The following is a 27,541-nucleotide window of genomic DNA, read 5'->3' on the forward strand; positions in this document are numbered from 1 at the left end:
AAAAGTGCATTTCCTTGTTACTATGGATATGACCGGTACAGAAATACCATTTTTTTTTCAAAATCTGAGTAATTTACAGACAAAACTCTTTTATATACTGTACATAGATGGTTGCCTAGTTGTACTTCCTCTTAAAACAATAATCACCACCTGCTGAACATCTGTTGTTTTCAACATTCCATTTGTTTTTAATTTTAATTGTTGCGTTGACATAAACCAGATGTCTCTGTGTCTCGCGTTTTCAACATTCCATTTGTTTTTAATTTTAATTGTTGCGTTGACATAAACCAGATGTCTCTGTGTCTCGCTGCCGCGAGTCCCGCGCCTGCGCTCACCGACTACACGTTCCGATCATAGTGCAGAATCACTAGATGAAGAATGGTAACTGAAATGCAGGATCGGTAAGTGCTACTGTAAATGGATAATTTTAATCATCGCAGAAGTGAGTTATGGGGAAAAGTGTCGTCCCTTATGCTTTTAGAACGGGACAGTACTTCAGATCTTCAAATACGGAATATCCCCAGGCAACTCTACTTGGTAGGCCTAGGACCATCAGGGCTGTAGTGCCATGGGGTTTGATTTTTCTTCTTCTTGGCGTTTTCCCATTTATTTGGGGCCGGCTCTTTAAGTGTATTTGGGCTAGTTTTACGGTCCGATGTCCTTCCTGACTTCAAACTTATGTAGAGGGATATATTCACTACTACCTGCCCGGGCACTTTGTTGATTGTGTACTTTTAGGTATTTTATTACCTGCTAAATATGTGTGAAGCTAATTTTTGTAGATTTCGTTTTTGTGGCGTTGACTGATATTTCACCCCCTTTCCACTCCCGCCCAGAGGGGTGCACACACATAAATCCATAATCTGGGCCATTTTGGACTTTATTCACCCCTTCGGCATGGGGGCTGAACTTGGACTTAAACGACATGCCGAGTGTGAATGTTTTTCTCAGCGACACCGAAACCTATGGATTCGACAATATTTTGGATTATTTTTATATGGCACCTCCTCCCCAACTCCACCCATAGGGGTGACTTACGCCCATTGTGCTATTTTCCAGACAGCCATGTGTGCAGCAGAATCTCTCCTTGGTCAGGTCTGAATTTACGCACGTGCCTACTTCGAACATCAGGCCTGTATTCACTACTACTTGCCCGGGCACTTTATTGATTGTGTACTTTTAGGTATTTTATTACATGCTAAATATGTGTGAAGCTAATTTTTGTAGATTTCGTCTTTGTGTCGTTGCCATAGCTATTGTTGGTCATTTCTTCATCCGATCCCTAGAGCGGGGTAGTGTGATGGCAATATCTCCATAACGGTTGGTTTTAGGTCCTTAAAACATGATTTTCGGCGCCCTTGGACTTACCGAGTTTTGTTCTTCGCGTCGTGAAACTTAAAGTGAGTTTTGTCTCCTCCTTATGCGACAGATTCGATATTTCGTCTATATTGGCCTATAGTGACTTTTATAGGAAAATTTTAGATGCTTAACGATGCCAATAGCTGAATTCTTTCTTACCACCTACATGTTGGCCGGCAGGGTATTAGAGGTGGTGGTATACAATTGCTAATCGCTAGAGTGCGTGCCAACAACCTGGGTTCAGTTCGAAATATCTCCACAGCGGTCATTATGAACAGGAGCTCGGACTCCAGGGGTGCTACAGTGCTCGAACATCCCCTGAAATTTCTGTCGAGGTGATTAGCACCCGTAAAAACAGGGAGAAGAAACATAACAATGATATAATAACAGAGGAAAGAAAGAAAGAAAGAAAGAAAGAAAGAAAGAAAGAAAGAAAGAAATAATGAATGAATGAATGAAGGTGGAATCGTCGTCATTCTTAACCCTAGCAATACCAAGGTATTTTTGTTCCATGCATTATCAAGGAAAAGGCTGAAGAGCTCACTAAGAAATGTTTGTTTACTCTATTCTCGATCACATGTGAGGTATGTGCAGTGGTCGCTGGTGCAGAAAATCAGTTGCGAGCTGTAACCCCGCCCCCCCCCCCCCACTTCCAGAAAAATTTAGAAACTTATGCGGTTTTCAAGAGGCTCTCCACTGAGTTTTCCATACTGAACAAACTCGCAAACAACTCCAACATATATTCACATTCCTCATACAAAACTAATGAAACACAAGAATACCTGCAATGACAAAACATTCACGAACTCAGAAACACTTGGTGTGAGCGCGCAAAAACGGAACTTCTCAAAGTTACCAAAATCATTCAAATAAAACCTGTAACGTCGTAGTGAAAAATTACACGTTACGTTGTTATAGTGAAATTTATAAACTAGACATTTTGCAATTAAGGAAAATCACAATATCACTTCCTTATTTTGACAACATAAAAAGTACAATTTTTATAGTTAATCGATTTACAAATGTGGCTATGGAACAGGCAAGTTGGGAGTATTACAAGACCTGGCGGGAATACCTGATGGCTTCCTCTACAGTATTTTGTTTTCCCGTTTGCTTTGAGCGATCCTCTCTTAATACATTTTTTTGCTATTTGTTTTACGTCGCACCGACACAGATAGGTCTTATGGCGACGCTGGGAGAGAAAAGGCCTAGGAATGGGAAGGAAGCAGCCGTGGCCTTAATTAAGGTACAGCCCCAGCATTTGCCTGGTGTGAAAATGGTAAACCACGGACAACCATGTTCTGGGCTGCCGACAGTGGGGTTCGAACCCACTATCTCCCTGATGCGAGCTCACAGCCCTCTTAATACTACCGCTGAGTCCAGAGTCGAAGCTGGCGTATTTGAGAACGTTCAAATACCACAAGGCTATCTGCCGGTCGAAATGCAAGTATGACCAGTGCTGATTCTCTGTGGTCGAACGAAGACTCGCTGTGAAGTTGTATCTTGGCTGTTGTTTCCACTGCACATCGGAAAAGTTGAGCACGCATGCGCAAAGGGCACAGTTCCTGCTTACTGGCAAAAAGCTTAGAAATTCTCGCTGAGCTGTGATCTGCACTGCAGCCGGCGTGAAGCGGACGACTAGTTACCTGGTTGTGAGGGGAGTTGAATGATTTCCTATTCTTTGGCTAACGCCTTTTTTATTGAAATGCATTTGATTGTTGATAATATTATTAAAATAGTTTATTTCTTCAAATAGACAATGTGCTGCAGCACTTCAGCACATGGGTACATGGATATTTTATTTTATCAATTATATCTGATTCATCCAAAACTTCATCAAGATTAATTTATTCCAGAAGTAGTTAAGTTGCTAAAGATCGCTTTTACTATCCCCATTTTTGCATGCACATCAGAACGTTCTTTCTCCGTCCTGAGAAGATCTTACCTACGTAGTACCATGAAGCAAGGAAAATTGAACAGCGCAGTAATGAATATTCATAATCAAGAAATAAAAAATAAATTTAACCTCGAAACTGTGGCGAACATTTTCATCAAACGATCGATTGTTCTTAGCAACACTCTTTATGAGTGTGAATTAGAAATTCCGCAAATATTTTACGGTTTTCAGAGACCCCAAGGATAGTTTAATTTTTTAAATTTTTATATGCCAATAAATCTACGGACTCGAAGCTGGCGTATTTGAAAACGTTTATATACCACAAGGCTGAGCCAGGATCTAACCCACCAACTTGAGTTCAGAAGGCTAGTATTTTACCGTGTCCTAAGATATGTCCTACCCTTCTAGCTTTTCTTCTCACCAAATTTAGTCAAATCGATCTCCACTCACCAATTCGATTCAGTATCTCTTCACCAAATCGAGGCAATTTACGTTTTCTAAAACTCAATTTGGTGTCATTTTAAGAGAGAACTAGACTATTACGTTGTTCTTTTTTACCTTAAATAGGTCGACGCGTTCACTCACTGTGGCATGCCAAAATTGGACTGAGTGTGCGTAACCGAACGCTTAAAACATGACGCCGCTAGGGGGAGAGGTGGCATTAGCGCGCAAAATGTATTATTGTGACGTTTATACGAGTCCTTGAGTCACATAAAGTTATCGGAGTATGGAACGTATCGCTTATAATTTGCAAGAAAGAGCCTGTAATATACAGGTTATAGAGGCTTGTTATTATAACCCCAACTCTCTGTTCATGCTGTGGAGTGGTTCGTTGTCAGGTCAGAATAGATCATGTTATACCTCATCCTGTACGGGAGTAAAGTTGATGTACCGAGCTCGATACCTGCAGTCGCTTAAGTGCGGCCAGTATCCAGTATCCGGGAGATAGTGGGTTCGAACCCCACTGTCGGCAGCCCTGAAGATGGTTTTCCGTGGTTTCCCATTTTCACACCAGGCAAATGCTGGGGCTGCACCGTACTTAAGGCCACGGCCGCTTCCTTCCCACTCCTAGCACTTTCCTGTCCCATCGTCGCCGTAAGACAGATCTGTGTCTGTGCGACGTAAAGCAAATTGTAAAAAAAAAAAAAAAAAAAAAAAAAAAAAAAAAAAAAAAAATGTAGAATGTGGCAATTCATTCAACAATATATCGGTACTTTTCATCATCATCATCATCTGTTTACCCTCCAGGTTCGGTTTTTCCCTCGGACTGAGCGAGGGATCCCACCTCTACCGCCTCAAGGGCAGTGTCCTGGAGCTTCAGACTCTTGGTCGGGGATACAACTGGGGAGTATGACCAGTACCTCGCCCAGGCGGCCTCACCTGCTATGCTGAACAGGGGCCTTGTGGAGGGATGGGAAGATTGGAAGGGATAGGCAAGGAAGAGGGAAGGAAGCGGCCGTGGCCTTAAGTTAGGTACCATCCCGGCATTCGCCTGGAGGAGAAGTGGAAAACCACGGAAAACCACTTCCAGGATGGCTGAGGTGGGAATCGAACCCACCTCTACTCAGTTGACCTCCCGAGGCTGAGTGGACCCCGTTCCAGCCCTCGTACCACTTTTCAAATTTCGTGGCAGAGCCGGGAATCGAACCCGGGCCTCCGGGGGTGGCAGCTAATCACGCTAACCACTACACCACAGAGGCGGACATATCGGTACTTTTACATGGTGAAATAAGAGTAATTGTCACCTTGGACGGGTCATTGTCTATGTTTGATTCGCCGGGCTGAAGAGCTCAAACTGTAGAACGCTAGCCTTCTGAGCTCAAGTTGGTGGGTTAGATCCTGGCTCACCATGTGGCATCTGAAGGTTCTCAAATACGCAAGCCTCGAGTCCATAGATTTAATGGCATGTTAACAAAAATTCCTTGGCATCTCCGAAGAACGTAAAACCAAGAATGTTGTTGTTTGAGTCATCAGTCTATAGACTGGCTTCATGCAGCCCTCCATGGCACCCTCTTCTGTGCTAATAATTCCATTTCTACGTAACTACTACATATACCTGCACATATGCTCGGATCTGTTTGGCATATTCATACCTTGATCTACCCTTACCGTTCTTACCGCCTACACTTCCCTCACCGGGTGAGTTGGCTGTGTGGTTAGGGGCGCGCAGCTGTGAGCTGGCATCAGGGAGATGGTGGGTTCGAATCCCATTGTCGGCAGCCCTGAAGATGGTTTTCGGTGGTTTCCCATTTTTACACCAGGCAAATGCTGGGGCTGTACCTTAATTAGCCCTGGCCGCTTCCTTCCCATTCCTATCCCATCGTCGCTATAATACCTGTCTGTGTCGGTGCGACGTAAAGCCACTATAAAAATACCACTTCCCTGAGAAACCAACTGAACAAGTCCTGGGTGTCTTAAGATGTCTCCTAGCATTCTAGTTATTCTTCTTACCAAATTTGACCAAATCGATCTCTCTCACCAATTCGATTCAGTATCTTTTCATTTGTGATTCGATCTATCCATCTCACCTTCAGCATCCCTCTGTAACACCACATTTCAAAAGCTTCTGTTCTCTTTCTTTCTGAGCTAGTTGTCGTCCATGTTTCACTTCCATACAATGCCACGTTCCAGACGAAAGTCTTCAAAAACATCTTTCTAATTCCGATATCAGTGTTCGAAGTGAGCAAATTTCTTTTCTTAAGAAAGCTCTTCCTTGCTTGTGCTAGCCTGCATTTTATGTCCTCCTTACTTCTTCCATCGTTAGTTATTTTACTACCCAAATAAAAATATTCATGTACTTCCTTCAAGACTTAATTTCCTAATCTTATATTTTCTGCATCAACTGACTTCCTTCGACTGCACTGCATTACTTTTGTTTTGGACTTATTTCTTTTCATCTTGTACTCCTTCCCGAAGACTCTGTCCATACCAAGAATGCTGTTTATTATTTTTGACTCACTTATGATTACCTACGAACTCCCGTCCTGTGGTCTGTGCTTGCTAATTGATTGCCATTCTAAAAATTCCCATTTAAAATTATGCATATAGATATAGTCTTGCTGCTTTACCAAACAGAGTAATGTTTAGAAATAATTTATTTTATTAAAGACTTTAGTGGGAGAAAACTGTGTTACAGTTTTTCAAAAGATATTTATGAAGTTCGCTTTGAACCCGCTCGTTGAAGTCACCGTGTAGTTTACTCGCACTTACGGACGCTGGCCTATATCTGCCCGCTGGGCCTCCGAATTAAGCAGTTGTTGATAATGCATAGCTCAAGTCCATAACCAGGAGCTGTGGATGTCGCTAATGAAGGTAGGTATGTATCATCTATTTCTCGAGGCTACCACCAGTTCAGCGACCTAGGTGAGAGTTACGCATATGTTCACTAGGAGCGCTGAGCTCTTGTATTATTTTTCTTACACCTGAGAGAGAAAGTTTTTGTTTGGATAGTTGTAGAGTGTCAGCGCACGAAGATGGCTTGTCGGAGAAGAAGCTCTCCCCTTGTGGTAACCGTCATAGCAGCCTTCTCCTTCGTTAACGCAGGTATGACATCGCATTCATACTCTTAAGATATAAAATAACTACGTGCATATATCAGGAATTCCAATGGATGCGATGAATAATTCAAGAATGTCAGTCAAGGTTAACCCCTTACTTTCTTCGCAAAGAGGGAGTTACTTCACAGTGACATTTCTCAGTTTTCTGCCACGGATGTCCCTCGTTTGCTCTTTACATTTCTTCCTTTAAATACTACAGGAACAAAATATTTAGATGTTGAGGCTCGGGTGTAGAACAATTCGACAGATAAGTATTTAATTCTCAATAATCCAATTTCACATGTATGTACCAGTCAGTAGCGGCTCGTGGCTCAAATGACAGTTGGGGCTAATGTGAGTATTATTATTATTATTATTATTATTATTATTATTATTATTATTAATACTAGTTTTAATATTATTATTAATGTAGTTTTTGTTTCTTCTGCTGTTGTATATACACCCATATTGACATTGTCATTACATTTCTATTGGTAGTATCAGCACAGTTAGGCATGCTAATAAAAAATACTTTATAAAAGTGAGGGCCTACCTCATTTGTAAAGTAACCGCGCTCGTCGATTCTTCTGCGGTGCAAACTTTACACTATTTTAAACGCTACATACTAATCACTGTTAAAAAAAAAAAAAAAAAAAAACTATCCAGAACTTATGCTCTCCACTCCGCAACTGCTAAAAACGAACTGTAAACTAAAATTCCAAACGTGTCAGAAGCTTCACTCTGTCAATGATCACCAGAACATGTTACATGAGGTTAGGAGATTATAAGAGAGTTTGCAATAATATCGCCACAACACCCGCCGCTACAGCTTCGTCTACATTGTCCCTTTTTATTGCGGGCATGTCAAAGTTAGCCCCTAGCTTGACATTTTAAAATGCATTGAAACTTTCAATCCCTCAAAGGTTCACTGACCTTCAAAACAGTTTCCAACACTCACTATGAGGACTGAGAGCGAATTAGCCCCAATGTCAGGATAAACGTAGAAAACACGTAATACAATCATACTTTCATTTTCTCATATCATTAATTACTTCAGAACGCTGGTACTCAGATGTTAATTTGGTCTCATTAAATTACTTATCTAAAATATAAATAATATTACATTTCTAAACTCTTTATGTCCGAAAATATGGTGGGGCTAAACCCTTTAGCCCTTAATGACGCACCGCCCTTGGTACCAGTACAAGTATTGATCATAATAAATTATACAGTTTTCATGAAAATATGCGAGTTGGAAAGTAATTGCATAAAAGTAATCGAATTACTTGTAGGCTAACGATTTTTAAAATATGCTATTTACCGGGCAAGTTGGCCGTGCGGTTAGGGTCACGCAGCTGTGAGCTTGCATCCGCGAGATAGTGGGTTCGAACCCCACTGTCGGCAGACCTGAAGATGGTTTTACCGTAGTTTCCCATTTTCACAACAGGCAAATGCTGGTGCGACGTAAAACAAATAGCAAAAACAAAAACAAAAAAAAAAATGCTATTTGTTCGGAGCGTCGACCTATTGAGATCTTTTGCCCCTACTTGCACCATGTGATATGAACCTGCGTGTAATTGGAATGGAGGAAGTGTAGAGTGTTGAATATGAGGAAAGGACCGTTAAGGACGACACGAACACTCAGTCCCCAGGCCAGAGATATTATCTAAAATAGCCTATAAATGTTATACAGATTATAAGATAGTTTGCAATAATATCGCCACGACACCCGCCGCTACAGCTTCCTCTACATTGTCCCTTTTCATTGCGGCCGGGTGATAGGCGAAGGCGTTGCCCCATACACCGCGGAGCCAGACACTGTAATAGTTACTTTTTACAAAATTTAATTTGTACTTGTGATTTCCTTCTTGAAATAAAATTGTAATCGTTACATTCTAGTAATTGATATCTAACAGAAGCCAGAAATGTGAAAAAATAAATTATGACGAAGATAACTATTTCAGTTCTACTGCAGCAGAACCAGCAACTTCACCAGTTCTGGATGAGGCACTTTCTTACCTCTCAGTACTTCCAAAGGCATTCCAACTATGTTCTTAAAGAATTAAATACAGCCCTTCCTTAAAGTGCCCCTATAGGGCGTCTCTTCAGTGAGAGGATTAGCGATGAGAATTTTAAGAAACAATTAATTTATTTGCAAAGTAAATAGAGAATCGCCGGGCTGTTTGGCTCGGATGGTGGAGCGCTGGCCTTCTGAGCCCAGCTTGGCAGGTTCGATGCTGGCTCGGTCCAGTGGTATTTGAAGGTGCTCAAATACGTCAGCGTCGTCGGTAGATTTATTGGCACGTTAAAGAACTCCTGCGGGACAAATTTCAGGCACCTCGGAGTCTCCTAAAACCGTAATTAAGTAGTTAGTGGGATGCAAAATCAATAACATTATTAGATAGAAAAACATTTCATTAACTAAAATAAAAATGATGAGAAAATATCATTTCGAAAATTTCAAGGTATCATGTTTAGTCTCGCCTGGTGATGATAGCCACTTAATACCTCTGTTGAAACAAAATTCACACAAAATGAAGTAATATATTCCCTGACCTTGCAGCCCTGTTATTTCCTTCTAGCAATTTGCTTTACGTCTACCGACACAGATAGGTCTTATGGCGACGATGGGGTAAGAAAGGGCTAGGAGTGTGAAGGAAGCGGCCGTAGCCTTCATTAAGGTACAGCCCCAGAATTTGCCTGGTGTGAAAAATGAGAAACCACGAAGAACCATCTTCAGGGCTGCCGACAGTGGGGTTCGAACCAACTATCTCCCTGATGCAAGCTCACAGCTGCGCGGCCCTAACCGCACAGTCAACTCGCCCGGTAGTTATTTCCTCAAGACTAAAATTCTGTAATTTTACTGATTACTTTTGAAAAGTAATTGAGTGAAGTATTCCTCAAGTAACTGTAATCTAGCCCAATAAATGTTTTTCTTATACTCTTCCCATCACTGGAAAACATCATACATAGAATACTTTTTATAGAGCATTGAAACTGTACAAACATGCGAAACTGAGATATTTACTTATAATACTGTATTTAACTAATCCGACAATACTCACTCCTTTCTAGAGAAACTGTCATTTATCCATGCATCAACTGACAAGGTATTAAGATCGGCCGTTATTGTTTTATTTATACTGCATAACTATTTACAGATTTTCAATATTAGTGATTTATTCTAATAGACAATTATTTACCATACCAGTGTTTAACATAATATGTTGTTGTTTGAGTCATCAGTCCATAGACGGGTTTGATACAGATCTCCATGCCACCCTATCCTGTGCTAACCTTTTCATTTGTACGTAACTCCAACATCCTATATCTAATCTGTCATAGCCATACCTTGGTCTACTCCTGCCGTTTTACCGCCTGCACATCCCTCAAAAACCAACTGAACAAGTCCTGGGTGCCTTAAGATATGTCCTATCATTCTATCTCTTCTTCTCGTCAAGTTTAGCGAAATCGATCTCCTCTCACCAGTTCGATTCAGTATCTCTTCATTTGTGATTCGATCTACCCTCACCTTCAGCATTCTTCTGTAACACCACATTTCAAAAGCTTCTATTCTCTTTCTGAGCTAGTTATCGTACATGTTTCACTTGCATATAGTGCCACGCTCCAGATAAAAGTCTTCAAAAACGTCTTTTTAATTCCTACATCAGTGTTCGAAGTAAGCGAAATTTTTTCTTAAGGAAAGCTTTCCTTGTTTGTGCTAGCTGAATTTTGTGTCCTCCTTATTTCTACCATGGTTAGTTATTCTTCTAACCAAGTAACAATGCTCATCTAGATATGATACTGTATAGGCTTTTGGGCTTATGCCGTGTCAAAAAAATAAGGTGAAATTCTTTACGTTACTATGATCATGGCACTGTACGCGCATGCGCTATACAGCTGTTGATAACGCTGTCCATGTGTCACTTTTTTGATCACAAGTTGGTCCTCTGAAATAAAAAATATATTCTACGTCTATAATTCCAGACTTGTGAATTTCAACATTCACAAGGGGGCATTCCCTACTCGTCACCACCGATTTCGCTCAAATTTATAGGACATGCAGGGCTTGGCTAGAAATGAAAGTACCCGAAGTGGGAACTCCAGATGGCCAAGCGCATAAAAAATTAAAATAAGAATACAAATGTTGACGCGACCCTCGCATCGTATAAGCCACTTACGTTAGTACACACGCCGAGCAGTTGTTAGCGTAGCGGTAAGAGCTCGGACTGAAAGTCGATGATCGTGGGCTCGACTCCCCGTGAGGAGATTGGTTTTCTCTGTCAACTTTTATGTTATTCATTTCCAACTACGCAAAGAGGTGAATAATTCATTTCATTTATTTATTTATACGCAAAAGGCATAGAAAAGGTAAAAATTGGGATTTCATTGTCAGACTTTTTTCTAACTGAGCCAAGATTCTATTGATTGTGTACATCCGCCAGGAGCAACCTTCACTTGTCAGATGAAAACGAATCTTACAGCGAAACGACTATTCACGTTTATGGCACATTCCCCAAGAAGGGGAGATGGCCAATAAAGGAGAAAAATGAAGAATTTCTTTTTGAACACGTCCGGAAAGTTCGCAACTCCAAATTTTCTACAATTGTGCGCTCATTATTTTTTTCTTTTTGCTAGTGGCTTTACGTCGCGACGGTGGGATAGGGAAGCCCTAGGAGTTGGAAGGAAGCGGCCGTGGCCTCAATTAAGGTACAGCCCCAGCATTTGCCTGGTGTGAAAATGGAAAACCTGGAAAACCATCTTCAGGGCTGCCGACAGTAGGATTCGAACCCACTATCTCCCGAATGCAAGCTCACAGCCGCGCGCTCCTAACCACACGGCCAACTCACCCCGTCATTAAAATATGACGTCCTATATGCCTTTTGCATATAAATAAATTAAAATAAAAGAATAATATAAAATTGAGGAAAATATTCTCCACTCGGAGAGCCGAACCCACGACCATCGAATTACTAGTCCGAGCTCTTACCGCTACGCCAACTACTGCTACGGGTTCATTAACGTAAGTGGCTTATGCGGTGCGAGAGCCGCGTCAACATTTTAATTTATATTTTTATTTTCTATACGCTTGGCCATCTGGAGTTCCCACTATGGGTGTTTTCATTTCTAGCCAAGCCCTGCATGTTCTATAAATTTGAGCGAAATGGGTGGTGACGAGTATGGAATGCCCCCTTGTCAGTATGAAAAAGTCTGCGAACTAAGTTATCCTTTCCTGGATCTAAATATATCCTTCTTCTGCCCTCACACCCCCTGCCACTGATTCATTACCCTCTACTAATATTGTATTGTCCCAGCTTAGAAGCTGTATCACGTGCACAGTTTCATCCATTACATTCTTTCTTCCTTTATCCGTTTACCGTCCAGGGTTGGTTCCTCCTCCGGACTCGGCGAGGGGCGCCACCTCTACCGCCTTAAGGGCAGGGTAGTGGTCGGCCTCACCTGCTATGCTCAACAGGAGCCTTGGACATTGGAAGGGAGAGACAAGGAAGAGGGAAGGAAGCGGCCGTGGCCTTTAGTTAGGTGCCATCCCGGAATTTGCCTAGAGAAGAAGTGGGAAACCAGCAAAAAACCACTTCGAGGATGGCTGAGAAGCGAATCAAACCCCCTCTACTCAGTAAATTTCCCAAAGCTGAGTGGACCTCGTTCCAGTCCTCTCAAATTTCGTGGCAGAGCCGGGAATCGAACCCGGGCCTTCGGGGGTGGCATCTAATCACACTAACCGCTACATCACAGAGGCGGACTACATTCTTTCCTACTTTTCTTTCCACCTCTACATACCGAAATTAATTATTGTGATTTTATGTTCTTAATGTTTCCATCCTGATTATACCTATCCTTCACTCCATTAGAGAAACATCAACTTGAAGTCTGAGGGACATGTACTTATTGCTTCATACTTCTTCCAGCATTTTTTTGCCCCTTGGTATAACGTCAGATTTTCGGTGTCGCAAGGATCTGAAAGGGCTAGGTTTGGGAAGGTAGCTTAATTAAGGTGCAGCCCCATTATTTACGTGATTTGAACATGCGAACCACGGAAAACCATCTTCAGGGCTGCCGACGCTGGGATTCAAACCCATCATCTTCCGAATGCAAGCTCACAGCTACGCGACCCTAACCACGTGGACAACTCATTCGGTCTCTTACACATTAATATGAGTGGCTTTGTCGGCGAAAAAGAAAGGTTTTTTGAGCCAATCCCTGCTATGAATGGCGTGAAAATATTGCTCATAGGGTTGGTTGGTGCATGCATTTCAGTGTGCTTGGCAGACTGATATGTAATACCAACCTCTGGCTCGGTGAGGAAAGCAACGGGAAACTACCTCACTCCTCGTTTCCCTAGTACGCCTCTTCAGTGATGCCTAGGCCATCTATGACAGCTGACGGCGGAGCTGTTGAGGATCCAACCAGCCTTCGGGCTGAGGACTAAACATACATACATTAACCGACCAACACAAATGTATTAACATCTTATTAATAAGCTGGAAACAACAGACTTAAAGGTAGCGAGAATGATGATAATTGTTGTCTTAAGGGTCTAACATCTAGGTCTTCGACCCCGAAAAAGTACGCGGATCATTGGTAGACCTCCGAATCCTTCGGCGTTTCTGCCCTGATGGCTGCTGAGCGTGATCAGCACGACGAATCCTCTCCGCCTATATTCTTGGCTTCCTAGACCGGGGTCGCTAATTTGACCGTCAGATAGCTCAATATTGTTCTCATGTGGGCTGAGTGGACCTCGAACTAGCCCTCATATACAGGTAAAAATCCCTGAACTGGCCGAGTGTCGACCCCAGGGCCGCCGGTTAAGAGGCAGGCTCGCTACCCCTTGACCACGGGATCCGCTGTATAACGGCGAAACAGTGCTTTTTTTTCTGCCGGTACGTAACACTACGCCGTACTGGCACATTCTATTCTCTATATTAAAAAGTAACGACCGAGCTCGATAGCTGCAGTCGCTTAAGTGCGGCCAGTATCCAGTAATCGGGAAATAGTAGGTTCGAACCCCACTGTCGGCAGCCCTGAAGATGGTTTTCCGTGGTTTCCCATTTTCATACCAGGCAAATGCTGGGGCTGTACCTTAAGTAAGGCCACGGCCGCTTCCTTCCCACTCCTAGCCCTTCCCTGTCCCATCGTCGCCATAAGACCTATCTGTGTCGGTGCGACGTAAAGCAACTAGCAAAAAAAAAAAAAAGTGATTTATCGATAGAGAAATTTTATAAATATTCTAGCAGATTGTACAGTTGACGAACTGAATTTTTAGTTTTGATTCTTCTAAGTTGGTACCATGCTTGCATGTTTCATAGACTTCATAGGTTGACAAAGCAGCCGGAATCGGGAAGTTGTGTTCACTCCCGATTGAATCCATTCAGATAATCATTTCTATATCCGCTCTGCAAAATGGAGGTGTTCACGTGAGTTTTGAATTAATCCACTGTAAGTACCGCGTGGGAATCGCTGTAAGCACTTAAGTGTTAATATGAGGAAAGACCTTCATTGGGGTAATGACATACATGGGATTGTAAATAAATGTTACAGATCTCTTAACATGGTTCTGAGGGTATTTACAGGGTTGTACTAAGGATGTAAATGGGAGGGCATACAGGCCACTGGTAAGACCCCAGTATATGCAATCCTCGCCAGAATTAATTACTTGACTCGAGAACTGGAAACAATCCAAAGAAAAGTAGCACGGTTTTTATGGGTGATTTCCAACAAAAGAGCATTGTTACGACAATTTTTCAGACTTTGGACTGGGAAGACTTGGGAGTAAGGAGACGTGCTGCTCGACTAAGTGGTATGTTCTAAACTGTCAATAGAGAGATGTCGTGGAATGACATTAGTAGACGAATAAAATTGCATGGTGATTTTTAAAAGTAGGAAAAATAACAATATGAAGATAAATTTTGAAGTCAAAAGTACAAGTTGGGGCAAATATTAGTTCAGCCTATAGGAAGAGGAGTTAGGGATTGGAGTAATTTACCAAGGGATATGTTCTTTCAAATTATCTAAGAAAAGACTAGGAAAACACCTAATAGGGAATCTGCCACCTGGGTGACTGCTCTAAATGCAGATCGGTGGTGACTGATGATGATGGTGATGATGATGATGATGATTAATTCTAGTGGATGTTGTTCGCCTAATGACTTTATCTTGAAACGTGAAATATTCGTTATCATAAAGAACATTTAAAGCCGAGCTGAGGTGCTCTGTCGAAGAGTGCTGACTTTCTAACCCCCAAGTTGGTGGGTTCGAAGCCGGCTGAGTCTGATGGTACATGATGACAAAATAATATGCTAGCCTCGTGTCGGTAGATTTACCTGGACGTAACAGAACAAAAAAATTCGGCTCTTTGGCATTTCCAGAAACCGTACAAATAGTTCGTGGGATGTAAAACCAATAACATTATAAATGAAGATTTAAAAATTCTTTTGAACATTTCAGAGCATGTCCGAATTCCTGGGCCCCACTAACTACGTCCTTGTATGTAGCATTAATGTGCACGTGTAAAGTGTGCGCGTGCCTTGCTCTGATACTGGGCCATTTAATGAGCAAATAGAGGTCTGACAGTGGAATGTTGCTCGGAAAGGAACAGGTCGCACTGGCGACAAGTATATCAGTGCCTAGCACCGGGTCATAAATATTCTACTCAAGTAACTCGAAGCCGGGGAAAGCGAGAGAACTGATAAATGCGCGGATGGGGAAGACACGCAGAAATTTCTTGTCACATATCACAAGCTTGATGGTGGTGGTGGTGATTACTGTTTCAAGAGGAAGTACAACTAGGCAAACATCCTCTAGATAACACTAATCAGAGAGAAAAAATGGAAGGCGTCCGACGCTTCGAAAAATGAAGGTACCGGCCAAAGAAAGACAAGGGCCAGTATCCAGTAATCGGAAGATAGTGGGTTCGAGCCCTACTGTCGGCAGCCCTGAAGATGGTTATCCGTGGTTTCCCATTTTCACATCAGGCAAATGCCGGGGCTGTACCTTAATTAAGGCCACGGCCGCTTCCTTCCACTTCCTAGGCCTTTCCTATCCCATCGTCGTCATAAGACATATCTGTGTCGGTGCGACGTAAAGCACATAGCAAAAAAAAAAAAAAGACAAGGGCCACGAAGGCCTCCATACGTAGTACGTTGGGGTCGAAAAATAACAAGAGTTGACCAAGGGAGGTCGGATAGGATAGGTGAAAGTGAGAAGCCTGGCAAAAGTAAGTGGAAGCAATGCCAGAATTCAGCTAAGGGCCTCATGGTCGCCAACCCACGCTCCAACGTTCAGAGCCCCTGGAGCCTGTATTAGTCGCCTCTTACGACAGGCAGAGCATACCGTGGGTGTTACTCTACCTCCCCACCCACAGAGGGATCACAATCTTGGTGAAGTCTATACATATTATAAAATAAAGTCCTCGCCAGGTGTCTCTCTGTGTTCCTGCGGACTGATCTGCAGAACCTTTGAACGGATTTATTTTTTCGGTTTTCGCCGTCGTACAAAAAATTTACGACGGAAGGTTTAGGTGTAGTTAGGTGTAGGAAATATTAATATACGACGAAAGAAAACCGGGTAGTGACACTTTTAGCGAAGAAAGTTAAATAAATAAAATAAAAAACGGACTCCCGAGGCCTTTCTTCGCTTACGCTACCTAAACCTTCAACGGAAGATCTAATTATGTGCAGAAGAGAGAAATAACCCACCTGATAACCGACCCTATTAGGGAATCGAAAGATCGGCCTCCTAATCCGTTCATATGAACAATATTTATTTTAACTGATGTTTGGATTAAACGGGCCTTAAGTTAAAACTCAAGATTAAAATTCCCAACCATCAGGTGGATTTTCTCTTTCAGATTTTATTTGAAAATGAAAATCCCATACATGGTATTTCAAGTCAGGGAGTACAAATGGTCTCTGAAGCCCCATTCACAATGCAAACGTAACGTAACGTAAACTTAAAATTAACTTTAACTTAGAAGTTGGCGGCCATGTTATCTGATGGAACCATTCGCAATGTGCTGACGTAAACTTAACCGCGAGTCCGTAAAATTAAGGGATTGCAAACTCCAAGCTTTTGCGTTTAATTTTACGTTAAGTTTAAGTTTAAGAACCACCCAATCAGAGCAGACGTAAACATTGCATTTTGTGCGCGATATAATGACTTCTTTCGACGAAACACCTGTAATTCTCTTTCAAAATAATCTTTGTGTGTATGTATGACAGAAAGAAAAAGAATTACAAAGACGCTGTACCGAAAGAGAATACGTGGAAATAAATATGCTGTAGCAATGAAATCTGGTCCGCCTCTGTGGTGTAGTGGTTAGCGTGCTTAGCTGCCACCCCCGGAGGCCCGGGTTCGATTCGCGGCTCTGCCACGAAATTTGAAAAGTGGTACGAGGGCTGGAACGGGGTCCACTCAGCCTCGGGAGTTCAACTGAGTAGAGGTGGGTTCGATTCCCACCTCAGCCATCCTGGAAGTGGTTCTCCGTGGTTTCCCACTTCTCCTCCAGGCGAATGCCGGGATGGTACCTAACTTAAGGCCACGGCCGCTTCCTTCCCTCTTCCTTGCCTATCCCTTCCAATCTTCCCATCCCTCCACAAGGCCCCTGTTCAGCATAGCAGGTGAGGCCGCCTGGGCGAGGTACTGGTCACACTCCCCAGTTGTATCCCCGACCAAGAGTCTGAAACTCCAGGACACTGCCCTTGAGGCGGTAGAGGTGGGATCCCTCGCTAAGTCCGAGGGAAAAACCGAACCTGGAGGGTAAACAGATGATGATGATGATGATGATGAGGAATGAAATCTGACGTTAAATGCCGGGAGACAAGCTCGCAGCGCTGGCGACCGGACGAGAGACAATCCCTGTCATAGATACAACAGTGTCCCTGTATATTTCTTAACATTATGACAGACTACTAGTTTTGCGAAAGCTATATCATACGAGCATCTCATCGGACTGTTATAGCTAGGCGCATAGATGTCGGTAAAGGAGACCTTACACTTCTTTTTATTAGGAAAGGGGAATCAAATCGTGAGATAGTGTCAAACAGTTCAGTTTTCATCCGCATGTACAAAACGAACTGATGAGGGTCATTTCTTACAGTAGATTACCAAAATCGCACTGAGATAACCTTTTTTGATTCAAGAGATGAACCGATTTTCCGCACCGTTGTTTAGTTCGCCTTTTCATGTACACAGCTCCCAGGAGCAAAGCAAGAGATGATTGAAGTAATATTAATTCCGCTACCACGTTGTTTGATTCCATCGAGATATTAAAATATAAAACGGCGAGATAGGCTAAAACCCGACTTCCGTGCTAAATAACATGGCAGTGTTTTGATTGGCTGCTGTGTACTCTTTTTCGTTCCTCCATTGTGAACACCACAAATTTTACGTTAATTTTACGGTTACGGTTGCATTGTGAATGGGGTCTAACAATCGTCTATGAATTTTTCAACACAGAGTCCGCTGTGGTCTGGATAATGGTGTCCGGGATTTTGTTTATTAGGAAGTTCTGCGTCTCCTTAGGAATCGTCCCTCTAGCGCCAATCATAAGACCAATGATTTCCCATTTTGTAATTTCGTGCTTGTTTCCGAGATCCTCATTGCATGGTTCATGTATGTCCTTTTACTCCTCATACACTAATCGAAGCTGCTGTTCATTTTCCTTGTATCTTATAATGAGATCAATCAACATACCCGTAACTTTCGCCCGGTCGATGACAACAAAAACAGCTCGTCTTGTGGATCCATTTGTGGAAAGACATCCTACTTTCCTCCAAGCATGGCTGTAGTCGAGGGTATATGCGAGTATACGCCGTGTACACCCCCTTAACTCCACTCATTATAGAACAGGGGTGGCCACTAACGTTACTTCTGGGAGCCGCAAATTTAGGAGACAACAAATTGGGAGCATGTTTAGAAAATGGTTTATAAAATGAAGACACGTTTTTCATTTTATTACAAATGAAGGAACATTTATTTTCTACACCACACAGAACATTATTTTTCAGGTACACAACAAGGAATGAGATTTTACTTTTGAGAATTGCTTTTTCTGAGTGTTCATTTTTGCTGTTAGTTTTTTGAAATCTGGCTGATAATTGGTAAGCGCAGTTCGCACAATTTCACTTAAATGTTCATCAGTTCATTCAGATCGATATGTAGATTTAATGAATTTGATCGTTGAGTACAGTGATTCACACACATAAGTAGTCCCAAAGATTGAGATTAGTCTTTTGGCACACTGTTTTGTTAGTGTGTATTTTTCTTCTGGAACATTCTTCCAAAATTCTATGGTAGAAATGCCACTTCGTTTGAGTCTTTTTTAATCCTTCGTCCTGTTGCAGTTCTTGTAGCTCCAACTCTACAGCTGCTGTATCCTTTGTTATTGGTGATGAAACAGGACTGCCATCGCTCACAACATCAACAGAAAAAGGATTTTCTAGGAATGATCTCAAATCATTAAATCTGGCATTGATTTCTTCAGCACAGCACACGACTGCCTATACGTGAACGCGACTGGCTTCACCTTACGACACTGGCTCACTGACACACACTCCCGCTCAAAGCACTATCAAATGCAAGGCGCCGGAACTATCTTCACCTTCCATGTCTTACCACTGACCTACAGCGCTAATAACGTTAAGCCGCACATCACTGCTACTGACTGACGCCAGCCGCGAGATGTCGTTAGATTCCATTAATTATATCATTTAATTTAACTCTAAGGTTGGTGTCAAGAGCCGCACAAGACTGACTCAAGAGCCGCATGCGGCTCGCGAGCCTCGTTGTGGCCAGCCCTGTTATAGAGCATGACTTCTGATTACTTGCGTATACCTTCTGCTTCCGTTTCTTTTTAATTTCGCCATTCCGTCAATCAGTTTTAACTCTCCAAATACGGTCGTAATTGCGAACATCGAAGGTTAAGCTCGATGAATAATAATATTATTAATCATCACTGTTCGTTGCTGACATCCCCTGACTTGTATTCGTACGTTTATTCAAATGTCTCACCCAAGAGTTTTTTCCATTGAGAAGTTTGATCTCAAATAAAAGTAGGGTATTTTGTTTATTAGGAAGTTCTGCGTCTCCCTAGGAATTGTTCCTCTAGCGCCAATCTTAAGACCAATGACTTCCCATTTTGTAATTTCATACTTCTTTCCAAGATCCTCAGTGCATGGTTCATACACTCCTCATACACTAATCGATGCTGCTGTTCATTTTCCTTGTATCTTATAATGAGATCAATCACCATACCCGTAGCTTTCGTCCGATCGATGACAACAAAGCGGGTCCAGTAGAAGACTACTGTGTAAGCGATATAAGGTTCTCAAACTACCGGTGATGCATCAAATATGGATGTCTTCATTTTCATCTTAAAATGCCTTCTGTGTACGCACCTTAGTCCCGTTTCCTGATACGAGATCAAGGAATAGGTGAGACGAAATTATATGGCATGTTTTACGGCCGGATGCCCTTCCTGACGCTAGCCTTAGTTGAGAAGATGATGAAATGAATGATGGGGATGAAATTGCGCAAGGAACTGGAAGGAAACGGTTGCGTCCTAAGAAAAAGAACCATCCCGGCATTTGCCTGAAAGTTAAAATGGGAAACCACAGTAAACCATTCTGAGGACAGCCGACGGTGAAGTTCGAACTCACTTCTCTCTCGACTGCAGAACTTGGCTGCATAGCCATAGGGCGGTCACACCGCTCGGTCTTAAAATGTCTTATACAACATATCCCTTCTTTATGCCAAATGGAGGGGAATTTGCTGTGACTTTATTTAACCCACTAATTTCTTGACGCTAGGTGGTCTGATATCCGCGATTTGTCCTTCACTGACTTGGAGTACATCCTGTGAAAATTTTGGTACTACAGCGCTGTCTCCAACTGTTGTTGTTTACGGAGGCTTCCAGCAATCAATGTATGAACTGTATTGTGTCGATTGATTTCATCATCTCTCCCTTACGACAAAACCCTAACACAAGAGATAAGGTTTCGAACTCGTCACATCTTCTACAACGGAATGTATTAAGGCCTCTTCCAGGGATAAATCGAACTGGGATGACATTACATACATAGAAACTCTAGAAAAGTGTCTGGGATGGTGTACACCTATCTGTAGAATGTAGATCTCAATAAGCGTTTTTACTTTACAAGTAGAAATTAAACACAGTCCGGCTCCTTGCCTGCATTTTCAGCGTAGTGGCGTTAGTTCATAGGGCTCCGGTGTGGTGGTGGTGGTTTTTTTTTTACAGGAAATGCGACTAGATAACCATCCTGAAAAAGTTAGGCTTAAGTGGAAACGAAAATGAAATCTAAAGAACGTAGGAATTTGAAAACGATTTTTTAAAATTATTAACCCAAACGGGATACTGAAAACCTGAAATTTATCAGCCCTTCATTAGTCCACTCTCACTCATAAACTAAATGACGAGATCACCAATATTCCTGTCATCCGCCAGTATGAGTTCAAGTGTCTCATGCAGACGAAGTTTCCGCCTGAGGCCAGAGAAATTGGCACGCACGGTAAGGATATGGGCCACGGTGAAGAACATACTGGCGGCTCTTCTCTCTTCAGAAGGTAAGAATGCGTAGATGGTCCATGACCTATCCTCAGCCTACATAAAAGTACGGCCTCTGTCCGTGAAGGCCGGAGAGAGGACCGCCACACTGTGGTTGTCATCTTAATTGCTCTCAGCTTGTTGGGAGTTCGGATAGCTAGCCACTCCGATTCCCAGGACACCAAGATGGTTCGACGTAGCTGAGAACACATATGCGTAGCAGGTACGTTCATAGCTGTGGGTGGTTAAAAGGCCGCTTCTTTTGCAGCTTCACCCGCAAGTTCGTTTCCCGCAATCCTAACGTGGCTTGGGAGCCACGCGAAAGTGATTCTGGTGCTAACATCACATGAATCTGCCGCTCCAGTGGGTGTTGTGGGGAAACAGATGTCAGTATACTGAAGAGAACTTAAAGAGTCGGTACATGCCTTTTACAAACGTCGCATGGAGTTACGTGCATATATCAAGAGGAAAATAACTACACCAGTCTTAGGCTGTAAGAGATTAGCATACAAACTAATTTGGTTGTTTGGAAGTGTCGTCTAGCCCGTTCTTCCGTGATGTAGCGAGAGTGATATAAATTCAAGGGGTTCTGATGGGCCTTGCCCCTAATGGTTATGCAAACCTCGTAGCATAACCGTTGTGCAGGCAGTGAGCAGGTGTGTATACTTGCTGCTCGTTTTTCGCATTCTATCATGTTACTGCCTAAAGATCGGAAGTCTAGTTATGAGGCCTGTCTCCATAAATTCAAAGCTGCTCCTTGCGCATCCGGGAAAGGTCAATAACTTATTTACACTAAATTCAGTTCAATTCAATTCAGTTATTTTTTTTTTTTTTCAAATTTACTCCGCGTTTGATGTTTTCCATACGTCTGAGGCTGTTTGAAAGTCAATGTGCGATTCTTTTTGTCCATCTGTCTGCCTGTCTATCTATCTATCTCTTTACAAGCTTAAAATGGCAACTATTGAAGGCATTTCAACCAAATTTAGTATTTTTGTACTAATTTTGTACCAAGAAGATATGTTTTTTTTTTTTTTTTTTGCTAGGGGCTTTACGTCGCACCGACACAGATAGGTCTTATGGCGACGATGGGTTAGGAATGACCTAGGAGTTGGAAGGAAGCGGCCGTGGCCTTAATTAAGGTACAGCCCCAACATTTGCCTGGTGTGAAAATGGGAAACCACGGAAAACCATCTTCAGGGCTGCCGACAGTGGGATTCGAACGCCCTATCTCCCGAATGCAAGCTCACAGCCGCGCGCCTCTACGCGCACGGCCAACTCGCCCGGTAGGATATGTTTTCAGGTGCATATATGAAAGTCTCAGAATGTACTGCAACTAATATTTTCAGTTATCCCCATTGACCGTGCGAATTGGCTGCGTGGTTTCTTGTGACGTAGCTGTGAGCTTGCTTGCATTTGGGAGATGATAGGTTCGAATCCGATTGTCGGTAGCCATAAAGATAGTTTCCCATGGTTTCTCATTTTCACATCAAGCAAATGCTGGGACTGTACCTTAAGGCAAGGCGTAACTCCCTATACCGCCCATGTTAAATTTTGACAGTTTCTGGTGCACATTACATAAAATGTACTGTAGTCACATACTTGCACTTCCTGTGTTGTTGGCCCTATTGCGTGTTTATAATTATGCTTAATAAGGAGAAGCAGTTCGAAAAACTGTTCTTAGTTTTTGTTTTCTGTAAATGTTTGTAAACGTAAAAATGTCTTTTAAAAATATCCAAATAAATCACCGCAAAATACGAACTACAACCACCGGAAAAATAACCTTCCTATTATCACACTATGCCTTTGCTGGCGGGACCTAGTGTTTACAGTGCACTATGTCTTCTGGTATGGGCTAGAGCAATCTTGTTACTTTCATTGATCTGTCTCAGCTTTATCCTTGGCTTTGACAAAATGAAAGTGACTGAGGTATGAGTGATGCTAGTAATGCCATTCCTTCTGCAGCCAGTCCCTGCTATGAATGGTGTGAAAATATTGCTCATAGGGTCGGTTGGTGCATGCATTTCAGTGGGCTTGGCAGACTGATATGTAATAGCAACTTCTGGCCCGGTGAGGAAAGCAACGGGAAACTACCTCACTCCTCATTTCCCTAGTATGCCTCTTCAGTGATGCCTAGGCCATCTATGACAGCTGATGGCAGAGCTGTTGAGGATCCAACCAGCCTTCGGGCTGAGGACTAAACATACATACATACATTATCACACTTCGAGACACCAGTAACACTGGTTTGAAGTTTCATAGATTTAGGTTTGATAATATTCGACTAGTGTGCACCGAAATCCTAAATTAAACAAAGAAGATACTGAGAAAATTTGAATTAAAATTTTACTTAAGATTTGTTTAACCTTAAGACATTCCATCTCTGTAATCTGCATTCTCTTCATCTTCCTTCTGATTCCGCTCATTTCTTTTCAAATTTCTATACTTCTTTACTTTTTGTTCGACCACCAGGTTAGCTTTGTAGATGCGTAACTTGTCCAAATCCTACAGGGTGATGGTTGAGTTCAATTCGGATTTTATGCCTAATGTGTGTAGCAATTTTCTTCTACCTATATTTCCAGAATTAAATGTTGTAATGACATCATAATAAAATCCTAATTTAAGGCTTTCAGCACCAACACAGTTTTAGGTATTCTACACTACAGAACATTATTTAATATTTAATTGGAATTTTGCATTTGTTTCATGTAAACATTTTTTTTTTTCGGTAGATCTGGATTATATACATCTCTGTAAATTGGTTTGATTTCATTCATGACGGCCTCTGGCAGTCCATGGTGTTTATTGGTTGGTTCACCCTTGTTGTAGTTACACCATGATTTGTCACCTTTCGGACAGAGACAGTGTTGAGGTTCGTCGTCAGTTGACAATCATGGAAGTAAGTGGCCCATACTGCACGTCGCATATTATCTAAATTCAAGATTATTTCATATTGGTTAGCCATAATAACTTCGTAACTTGCCAATAACACTATCTGTCAGTCTATTTGCATCTCTAGTACCCTTGTCATCACACAGTTTCTTCCCTGTGCAAAAATGGCTTGCAATGACGTTAGTATTATAGATGCGTAAGCTTCAGTGGAGTTCTTAAAAGTGGGAAATATCATAAAATGAACATAAAGTTGGAATTCAGGAGGATAAATTGGGAAAAATACTAGTTTACAGGAAGGGGAATTAGGCGTTGGAATAATTTATCAAAGGAGATGTTCGATAAATTTCCAGCCTATTTGAAAAAAAATAAGAAGTGATTAAGTGAATAACAGATGAGGGATCTGGCACCTGGACGACAGTCTAAATCAAAATCAAAATCAATCAATACTGATCTGCATTTAGGGCAGTCGCCCAGGTGGCAGATTCCCTATTTGTTGTTTTCCTAGCCTTTTCCTAAATGATTTCAAAGAAATTGGAAATTTATTGAACATCTCTCTTGGTAAGTTATTCCAATCCCTAACTCCCCTTCCTATAAATGAATATTTGCCCCAGTTTGTCCTCTTGAATTCCAACTTTATCTTCATATTGTGATCTTTCCTACTTTTATAAACGCCATTCAAACTTATTCGTCTACTAATGTCATTCCACGCCATCTCTCCGCTGACAGCCCGGAACATACCACTTAGTCGAGCAGCTCTTCTTCTTTCTCTCAATTCTTCCCAACCCAAACATTGCAACATGCAGATGTGTGGTGATTTATTTATTTATTTATTTATTTATTTATTTATTTATTTATTTATTTATTTATTTATTTATTTATTTATTTACCTCAAGGATGTGTGCTGGCACCAATCCTCTTTAATATATATACGAATGACCAGCCGGTAGCTCCAAATAGCAGAAGTTTCTTGTATGCTGATGATCTTGCTCTGGCAACACAATGTACAGATTTTGAGACAGTGGAAAGGAATCTAACCATCGCCCTCGAAAGTTTGTCATCCTATTACAAGGCAAACCAGTTAAGGCCTAACCCTATGAAAACACAAGTTTGTGCCTTTCATCTGACAAATAGGGAAGCTCATCGTAAGCTGCATATAGTGTGGTCAGGTGTTGAGTTACAATACTGTGAAACTCCAAAATACCTAGGAGTGACGCTTGATAGAGCTCTTAATTCAAGAAACACTGCATGAACACTAAACTTAAAGTTTCCACCAGGAATCATCTTCTACGTAAATTATCTGGATCAGAATGGGGCAGTCAACCAAAAACTATTCGTGCTTCCGCCATGGCACTATGTTATTCTGCAGCGGAATATGCCTGCCCTGTTTGGTATAATTCATCTCATGCCAGGCAGGTAGACATAGCACTTAATGAAACCTGCAGACTTGTTACAGGTTGTCTAAAGTCTACTCCAACTGAAAAACTCTATCGTCTTGCAGGGATAGCACCACCCGGTGTGCGAAGAGAAGTAGCTGCAAATAAGGAAAGGACAAAGGTTAAGCACGAAAGTACTCATCTACTGCATGGACATGAACTTCCAGTACAGAGTCCGAAATCGAGGAAAAGCTTCCTACGAACATCTCAGGAACTTATAGTACCAGCTGAGAAGGCAAGGATACAGCTATGGAAGACGAAGATCCCCCAAGGCTCTGAGCAGATGGCGGTTGAGGAACGTTTGCCACCCGGTTGCAATGAGAGCTGGACAATCTGGAAATCTCTCAATAGGTTGAGATCAGGAGTGGGAAGGTCCAAAGTTAATTTGGCTAGATGGGGCTTCATCAATGGCGATAACACCAAGTGTGACTGCGGAGAGTATCAAACCATCCAGCATATGCTTCAGTGTCCGCTGTGTCCATCTTTGTGCACGCAAGATGACCTGCATCGAGCTACGAAGAGAGGACTCGAAGTAGCGTTGTATTGGTCCAAGATTATTTAAATGTTACTTGAAATTATTGTAACTGTTTTCTTTTTTTTATGTATCTGACACGAGAATAATATTTATTTATTTATTTATTTATTTATTTATTTATTTATTTATTTATTTATTTATTTATTTATTTATTTATTTATTTATTTATTTATTTATTTATTTATTGACTGTCATGTCTCTCTTCCGTATGCGCAGTTGACAGCCAATTAGTTTTGAATTCAAGTTCTCAGTTTCTGTGTCATTGCCGTAAGACTTACTACAAAGCACCTTCACAAAAACCTTTACTATTACCGTCACTTACATATGATATTGTTGTATTTCACTCCACGAGTCTCTTCTAAACAAAACCCCATTACGCGACAGCCCAGAAGGGCCATGGCCTACCAAGGGATCGCTTTCTAGCCTGAAGGACTGCAGTTTACGAGGTCGGCACAAGGAATCCTCTTCGCCGTTATTCTTGTCTTACTAGCCCGGGGCGAGTCTCTTCTGATCTCTGCGAAAATCGCATGACTCCTTCAGCCTCCATTCCGTCACTGTTTCCGTCAAAATTTGTTGCACATTTTTCGTGGTCATCTGAAACCTTACACAAATGTCAATATTTTGATAAGCATTCTGCATCTATCCCGTGTCGACAAAGGTAGCTACTGTGTAGAGATGAGAAGAATGCAAGTATGAGGAATGTGGCCTGCAAGCACCAACTTCCTGTTTTGCCCAGACAATGCGGCTCTTATCTGCTTTTAACTGCTATACGAAAACATTGACTCACACCTTGCAGTTTGCTGGATTACAACTGACAAGAGCGAAGAGCTGCCAGTAGAAGACAACATAAAGTCGCCTGGGTAGTAGCGGAGTTGCTATGGTAACCATTGCGTCACTGGCTGTGCTAGTGAAAATCCCTTCACCCCGTGCCTCACCGAGCATGTGCATTCTTCTGATCTCCCAACAAATACAACTGCTTCATGGTTCGAAGTATGGCCTCCCTTTTGCCAGGTACCATTTATAGCAACCACAATGTTATTATCACCACCATCGTTGCGTTTCACTACTTTTTTACTTGCTACTATCATAATTTCTTTCGCCACACACTCATCAGAATTTAGAATGTATCTGTTTATTTTTTCTGAATGTTTCAGGGGGTGTAGGTGGGTTTATTATAGAGCACAAAGTGTTACCAGCAGCTTGGCCTTTCTTAATACACCGCAATCCATAAACATAACGGGTGTTCACTTTATATCCACTTGGTAAATGTTTTGATGTTTGAAATGACTTCTACCTTTTGCAAACAGAACACAT

General features: G+C 42.0%; 1 protein-coding gene across 2 annotated transcripts in view; it reads left to right on the top strand.

The window, feature by feature from the left end:
* The first annotated feature begins 6,724 nt into the window (after positions 1-6,724).
* Positions 6,725-27,541, top strand: part of LOC136876506 (uncharacterized) — a 120,358-nt gene continuing 99,541 nt past the window's right edge. For both annotated transcript variants that reach the window (XM_067150520.2, XM_067150519.2), the window contains exon 1: positions 6,725-6,799. In XM_067150520.2, coding sequence (XP_067006621.2) covers positions 6,730-6,799 — 70 coding nt within the window. In that variant the 5' untranslated portion in view covers positions 6,725-6,729. The remainder of the gene's footprint in view (positions 6,800-27,541) is intronic.

This window comes from Anabrus simplex, chromosome 6 (genome assembly GCF_040414725.1).
Source record: "Anabrus simplex isolate iqAnaSimp1 chromosome 6, ASM4041472v1, whole genome shotgun sequence".
In the NCBI taxonomy this organism is placed as follows: Eukaryota; Metazoa; Arthropoda; class Insecta; order Orthoptera; family Tettigoniidae; genus Anabrus; species Anabrus simplex.